Source organism: Cynara cardunculus (genome assembly GCF_001531365.2).
Source record: "Cynara cardunculus var. scolymus isolate 2C chromosome LG 7, CcrdV1, whole genome shotgun sequence".
NCBI classification, from domain to species: domain Eukaryota; kingdom Viridiplantae; phylum Streptophyta; class Magnoliopsida; order Asterales; family Asteraceae; genus Cynara; species Cynara cardunculus.
Window position 1 is genome coordinate 2611963 of NC_037534.1, and position 8693 is coordinate 2620655.

At 27.0% G+C, this 8693-nt stretch overlaps 1 protein-coding gene across 1 annotated transcript; it reads left to right on the top strand.

Annotated features, from left to right (window-relative positions):
* The first annotated feature begins 6675 nt into the window (after positions 1–6675).
* Positions 6676–8080, top strand: LOC112515915. Its single transcript, XM_025122889.1, has 3 exons — positions 6676–6805; positions 6916–7004; positions 7794–8080. Exons 1-3 carry the CDS (start codon positions 6782–6784, stop codon positions 7939–7941), a joined length of 261 nt encoding a protein of 86 aa, XP_024978657.1. The 5' UTR covers positions 6676–6781; the 3' UTR covers positions 7942–8080.
* The last annotated feature ends 613 nt before the right edge of the window (positions 8081–8693 follow it).

Sequence of the window (8693 nt, forward strand, 5' to 3'; positions counted from 1 at the left end):
AAATCTCCTTGCACTTCTCATCATAACTTCCCTTCCCACACGATCTTTCGACTTGATTAACATATATTTGTTTCAAACTATGTTTGTTTCACATGTATTTGTTTCCAATGTAAAGCTTTTTTACTTGTTTGTGAAATAAAAACATACGTAAAAACAAACACACTGTGAAACAAATATATGTATATAATATCTTAGATTCTAATTCTAAATTAAAAAACATGTCGAGTATTAAGATAAGAGTTTTTACGATTCTCACTATATAATATATTATGTTCTTATTTGATTATATCTATCTATATATATACATATATATATATGTGTGTGTGTGTGTATATATACTAGAATGATACTCGCGCAATGCAGCGAGATACATCTTCATTATAATGTTTTTTTTTTGTCTTTGTTGATATTATGTGGTTTTGAGAAAAATAATGTTTTTACTTTTGAATAAAAATAAATTTGAAAAAATATAACAATATTAATATCAAATTAACTATTTAAAAATTCTCGTTTTTTTACAATTTATTTAATTCGATTTTTTTATTATAATTTAATTTAGATCAAATAGTGAATTAATTTATTTTTGGTTTAACAATAAATTTTTTATAAAAATAATAATTCTGTTATAACTTAATAATTATCTTAATTATATTTTAGATTTTATATTTAAAATGAGATATTTATCCTATATTTGATGGTGTTTATCTGTAGTTAATTATACGAATTAAAAAATTGAGTTTTAATAAGTTGTATTTATGCACAATTTACTTGTAATATTAAATTTTAAGTGATATGCATTAACGCAGAGTACTTCATGCAATAAAGAATGATTTTTAAGAGTTTTGGTTAAATGTTTTATAATATATATATATATATATATATATATAGAGAGAGAGAGAGAGAGAGAGAGAGAGAGAGAGAGAGAGAGAGAGAGATTGTGTGATTCTAAAAATTGTCTGTTGGGGTTTCTGTTTCTTGAAGCAAAGACTTGAGGTGAAGCAAAGAAAAGAAAAAGAAGGCGGGAGCCATTATTCCCAACGGCCATCTGTTCCGTCAGTAATGTGACACATAAAAATCGCTTCATTTTCCATGTGTCACGAATGGGGTTTTATTGATGATTTACTTTCAGGGGGAATCGTCGTCGTTTTGTATCAAAATAGAATGAAAACGACGTCTTAACCTTAACGTGATGTGCTTGACAAGTAATATAAGTTGAATATTCAAAAAGAACTCTTTAAATGCTTCTTCATTTATATTAAATGAGAATGGAAATAATTCATACTGAGTTTGTATTCCGTCTGTTTCAAAATAAGTGTCCATATTTTTATTTACGGTTATCTATATTATATTATAAAGCATTTGACAAAAACTCTTAAAAACCATTTTTTATGCATAATATATTGTATATTAATGCATGTTACTTAAAATTCAAGATTACAAGTAGATTTTGCATAAATACGACTTATTAAAGCTCCATATCTGAATTCGTGTAACTAACTGTAGATAAACATTATCAAATATAGGATAAACATCTCATTTTAAATATAAAAAATCTAAAATATAATTAGGATAATCATTAAGTTCTAACAGAATACTTAATTATTATCTGTAAGAACTCAATGATTATTATATATAAAATGTTATATTATTAAACCAAAAATAAATTATTTTATTGTTAAACTTAGGGGGTGTTTAGGATTGCTTATTTTATCTGCTTATTGACTTATTTCAGTCTGACACCGGTGATAAGCTAATACCTAGTGTTTGGATAAGAAAAAAGAAAACTGCTTATACCGGTGCCAAACCGGTAATAAGCAGTTTTTGATAAGTTAATCCGTCCTGACTTATGAAAAATTGCTTATTACCAATTTACCATTTTAACCCTATTACTCTTTATACCTATCTTTTTTCCTCCAGATAACATCGATCTCAATCTTCTCCCTTCTCCATATAACAACATCAATCTTCTCTCTGTCCTTTTTGGTAATTTTACAGATGTAAGCAAAATTTGCCAAACACTAAAAAACAACTTATCAGCTTATTGCAGTTTGGTACCGCTGTAAGCTAATCCAAACATTTTTTACAAAACTTTAGTTTGATACCACATAAGTTAATAAGCACTTTTACAAAAAAACATAAGTTGTTTTAAATAAGCAATCCCAAACACCCCCTTAAATTATAAAAAATGAAAACTTTTAAATAGTTGATTTGATATTAACATTAATATATTTTTTTCAAATTTTTATGATATATTCAAATTTATATTTTATTCAAAAATGAAATCATTAATGTTTTCTTGAAAACACATAAAATCATATTATAACATCGACAGAAACAAATAATAAAATAAAACATTAAAATCGAGATGTGTCTCGCTACATTGTGCGATCACTCTTCTAGTTCTAAAATAAGTGTTCAGTTTAAATAATAGATAACTGATATTCTAAATCTACTTTTAATTCTTTTTTGAAAGGCCGAGAAAATTGTTAAAAGCAAACAAAATTACAACGAGAAGACGAAACTGCAAGGAGTAGAACAACTAAGAAACCAAGTCAAAAACCGAAACCAAGAACACCCACCAAAATAAAACCGAACAACCCGTAAGGCCCTAAAGATCACAACAACGATAGAATCCAAAACCAAAAACCACCAACCAAACAAAGACGACACCAACAGGACCAATCACACCAAATAGACTAGACCGCTTTTCAAACCATGCTTTCCAAAAAAACCCTTGATAGAACTAGGAATAGAAAGAGAATCCGTACAATTGAAAAGCTCCTCCAAGAGACGGTTGACGATAAGCTCCGACCCCACCAGTTAAAGATGTCCTTCCAAAGTCAAAAGCTTATCGGATAAGTCACGAAACCGTGGTTGATAGTTTCAATCTTCCTCTGACAACGAAAATATTCCCGAAGCGAAAGCCGTTTCCATCTTAAGCACCAAACGGAAATGCATGATTTTTTCAGAATTAATTAATGCACAAATATTTAAAAATTGATAAAATGTAATAATTATTATTGTATAGTCATTTCTAATGTAGACACTTATTTTAAAACGAATGAAGTGCATATATTTCTATACGTACAGTTGTTATTGTGCAAACGCGATGATCATTATGAATGTAGTTATGAATTGGTTCAGGCAAAAAATCGTCATCGTGGTTTGCAAAAACGTCAAGTATTTGGTCTGTCCTTTTAACGGTCGTTAAAAAAATTATGTTAAATGGGGGACATTTTCGTTCTTTTATTGACTTTTGTTTTGTTTTATACTCGATCAAAAACCACATGTACCAAAATCATAAAATCGACTTTGATTACATAAAATACAAAAAAAATCAATAAAAAGACAAAAATTTCTCTCATTTAACATAAATTTTTAATGGTCGTTAAAACAAGAGACCAAAATAAGAAAGTTTAATGGTTTTTTCATTTCAAAAAAGTTTAGAGAATGAACCATGTAAAATGAAAATTTTGGTTGCTTTTTTTTTTTTAACTTTTATTTATTATTTATATTACAATATATATCTATATAATATTATAAAGAATTTGAGAAAAACTCTTGAAAACCATTTTTTATACATGAAATATTATTTATGGATGCATATTACTTAAAACTCAAGATTACAAGTAGATTATGCGTAAGTACAACTTACTAAAATTTCATGTTTGAATTCGTGTAACTAACTTCAGATGAACATAATATAATAGAGAATAAACATCTAATTTTAAATATAAATTTTTTTAAAATATAATTAAGATAACCATTGAGTTATAACAAAATACTTAATTATTATATTTATAAAAAATATTATTAGACCAAAAATTAAAAAAATGAGTTAAAGAAACACATAAAAACGAGAAAATTGAAGTAATTAATTTGGTACTAATTTCAATATATTTTTTTTAATTTTTTATAATATCTTCATATTTATATCTTATTCAAAAATAAATAAAAAATTATCATTTTCTCAAAAAACACATAAAACCATATTATAACATCGTCTGAAACAAAACAAAATAAAATAAAATACTAAAATCGAGATGTATCTCGCTGTATTGTACGTGTACTCTTCTAATATATATAATTTTGGAAGGGAGCATTATTTTGATGTACATAATACATTGAAAAATAAATAAATAAACAAAGATTATAGCACAAGCAAATCTTACAGCATCCTGAACAAATACCATTTCTAAAATATTTTCTATAATTTTTTGAAAATAAAAAATTAAAAGCTAAAATCTTTAAATATAATTAAATTTAATTTCAACAGATTTTTTATTTTAAAGATTTTAAAATTTATTATATCATCAAAATATTCATTAAATTTATCATCTCAATACATTTTTTAAAATTTTTTATATAAAATACCAATAAATCAATCTAATTTGTGAAAATGAATAAAATAAACTAATTTCTCTATTCACATATGAAGTTTTAGATAATTCTTTAAATTTGAAGTTTTTCTTAATTTTCTCTGTTTTCAAGAACAATATATAGAATTTTTTTGGGGTGCAAAATAGAGAATAAAACTTTTCTTTATTTTAGAGAATCTGATAAAAATGTTTTAAAATAGACAAATTAGAGATTTTAGAGTTCTTTTTCTTCCAAAAAATCTGTAAAATATTTGCCAAAAAAATGAGAGAATAATTTTTTTCCCTATATTTGAAGAAAAAAGATCTACAAAAATTACAAAATTTAAATAAAATATTTAAAAGTTTTTTAAGGTATTAAATGTTTTGGATAGTATAATAATATAATCTTTAAAATGGAGATATGATTAGGGGGCGTTTGGCTGACAAATTGAATTTGAAACGTTTGGTTTTCATGGAAGAATTTAGATTTTTGTTGTGTTTAGTTAGTAGGATTTTGGATGAAATTGAATTTCTTTATTTATAAGTAATTTATTAAATTTTTTATCTTTCTATTAATTGATTATCACAAAATAAATATTTTAACATAAATTAAAACATTATTGCATATAAATCCTACAAAATCCTGTGAAACACCAACTATCTTCGTAGGATTCCAAACCCAGGAAATCATTCAATCCAAACGTAAGATTGGAATGAAATTCAATTTCAGATCCCTTCAAATCATATCCAATCTTATAAACCAAATGGGGCCTAAAACTTCGTTTGGTTTGTAGGACTGGATAAGATTTGAAGGGATTTGGATCTCAATTTCATTCAAATCTCATGTTTGATTTAAAGGACTGTTTGAATTTGAAATCTCTAGATTCCATTGAAATCCCACAAATATGGATTTAGGTGCGTTTGGTTCAGACAAGGGAATGAAAATGAGAATTAAAATAAAAATGACATGAAATGAGAATGAATTTTCATTCCCAAAGTTTAAACAAAAATGAAAATTTAGGCTTGTAGGAATGAATTCATTATATTATATAAAACCAAACAATTTCTTTTATATTCATTTACATTAACGACTGTTTAATACCTCCAACCAAACACTCATTTAAAAATCCAATGAGAGTTGTTGGGATGTTGGTATTTCACATGATTTCATAAAATTTACATGTAATAATATTTTAAAATATGTTGAAAACATTTTTTTTTATCATAATTAATTAATAAAAAGGTAATTTAATTATTTTATAATTATTTATGATTTGTTTTTATAAATTATTTAAAAAATAAAACTTAATTTCATTCCAAATTCTAAAAACCAAATCCGCCAACAATTTCAAATTCTAGAAACCAACTACGGCAACAATTCCAAATCATTTCAAATCCAAATCTCTTTAATTTCAAATCCTTCCACGAAATTTAGATCCCTCAAAATCATTCGATCAAACCAAACGATTCCTAAGAGATTTTTGAACTTAAATTTTCAAATTATCTTCAACAGATTTTCCAAAATGAAGATTTCTAAGAGTAATTACCCTCCAACTTGTAATCATCCAAATTTGAAAAATAAAATCTCCAGAAAATAATTACCTATAAAATTTCTATACAAAATAATATTTTAATAATATAATTAATATCGTAATCTATAATTAATATTTTATTTATTAATTTTTAAAAATCTGTTTAAAAATATTTTGGTAGACAAATAAAATGACGGAATTGCCCTCCAACTAAAACCAGACAAATAAGAAGGTCTGGAAAATTCATTAAGATAATCAAGAAAATGGCATTCACGCGGACATCCTCGTTGCTCGTGTGACCCTGACCAATCCTTTGGGTTGACCCGTAACCAAATCAAGAGGCTCCAGCACCCGGTTTTCATTTCGTTAAATACAACCTGTATTTCCTTTTAACCTCAATTTAATTTTTTATTTTATAATTTATGTGTTTTTTTAAGTATATAATATATAAACAACAAATAGAACATATAAAATCACACACCCTCCTCATCTTTGGTAAGGTTTAAACCTTTAATTTGTTAAGAGACAAAAGACTCATATAGCGCTAAGCCAAACATCATTTGATAAGAATTTACGTGTTTTTATAATGAAAAGGTGAAATACAGGATACTTTTAAATAAATATACGCATTCAAACATTTATTTCATCGACCCAAATCTGTTGGCCTGATTTCAAGTCAAATCCGTTGACTATACATATACATATACATACACACATCTCTCTCTCTCTCTCTCTCTCTCTCTATATATATATATATACATGTGTGTGTATATATATACACTCATATACCTGTATGCTATTCATTACACATTTCTAAATTGCTTTCGAGTTCATCAAATCATTCGATCCACAGAGATTTCAGAAGTTTTTCGTGTACGAAAAGTAACGAGGATGCCGCGTTGGGTGAGACCCGAGGTAACTCATAATCGAATCGGTAGTTGGTGTATATGTTTAAACGTAACGAATTTTTGAGTTAGTTTTGCGTTAAAAGACGTACGTTTTAAAACGCAATTTGGATGATGTAGGTTTATCCTTTGATGGCCGCGATGACGTTTGTGACGACCATGTGTGTTTTCCAACTTACGAGAAATGTTTTCATGAACCCTGATGTCAGGTAACGTTATTTTATGTCGTTAAGAAATCAAAATCAGATAAAAGAAACAATTGGATTTATGTCGTTGTTGAGTACCGGGCCATGGCTATTTGATTTAAAAGACTCGATTGATGTCAGATGTATCAGAGGTCGTTGGTGACCTCTACGTCTTGATAACGAAAAGCAACTACCAAAGGGCCAAGGACCCAACGATATTGGTACCGGTAGATTCCAACCTCTTTAGAGGTCAAGGATACAGATTCACAAAATGTAAAGAGTGTGTTATTTTTGTCATATATAAATATTATATATTTTAAAAAACCAATTGAAAACACACACATATATGTATATATATGTGTGTGTAGAGGAGATTTACTTTGCAAGCCATGTTATTTGTACAAACCGTACAAATCTCATTTAACCAATCATAATTTTTTATTTTGTTTATTTTTTTTGTAATTATGAGAGGTTGATTAATCATTTTTATTGTGGAAGGTGTTAATCATGTATATTATCATCTTTATTATATTAATTATAGAAAAATACATGAAACAATTTCATTAAAATTTCATAAGTATTATATGAAACAATTTCATTAAAATTTCATAAGTATTATATGAAACAATTTCATAACCATATATGAAAAAACTTCATCAAAAAAGTATTATATAAAACAATTTCATAAGATTAAACAATGAAATCGTTGGATGAAGGTGGTTTGCACAACTTGTACAAATATGGATGGTTTGCATTTGATTACTCCTGTGTGTGTGTATATAAATGTTAAGATTCCGTTGTTTGATGTTACAGGGTGGACAAGTCTCATCGTACGACGGCTGTGCTCGAAAATCATGAAGAGGGACATAAATACGCTGAACATGGACTTCGTAGGTTCTTACGTACACGACCACCAGAGGTCATGCCGGCCGTCAACTCCTTCTTCTCCGACACCAAATAGAGATCGATTTACCATCCTTTCAAATGATGTTCGTTTGTGAATTTTGTTGTGGCGTACATGTTACCGTTAAACAATTGAGATTTATTGAGTTTGTTTGGTTTGGTTTTTATAAGGTATCATTAATCTCTATTTTAATATCATTTTGGTGTATTTTCTTTCAATTTTGCTTGGTCTAATTCATTGTGAATTATGTGATTATGGTTCCTATAAATTTAAAAATAGAGAGAAATTGGTTCAAGAATTTGGTTTTTATAAGGTATCATTGATCTATGTTTTAATATCCCGAATCGGGCCGGGCCGGTTCGTTATTGGACTTTGTAAATACATATTAAATGTCATAGATAGGACCTTGGGCCTTAGGTTTAGTTGCCTGAATTAGAGATGGCCGAATGGGCATGACCTGACCTTGGACAGGCGGAGGACCAACACCGACTTAGGACCGGCCCCGGCCTAACCCGATTTTTTTCTCAAAAAAATGTATTTTTAACTTTTTAAGTATATTTGATTGTAAATATATTTTTAAGCGTATTTGATTGAAAATCAATTATAAAACTATAATAAAACATAAATTTTAAGTGTATTTGATTGAAAACCAATTATAAAACTACAATAAAAATGTATTTTTCAGTGTATTTGATTGACCTAATTAGATATTTTAAATTGTATTAGAATAATATTAACGTATTTTTAAAATTTTATCAAAAATAAATTTTATATATCTATACTATATTATAATGCATTTGGCTAAAACT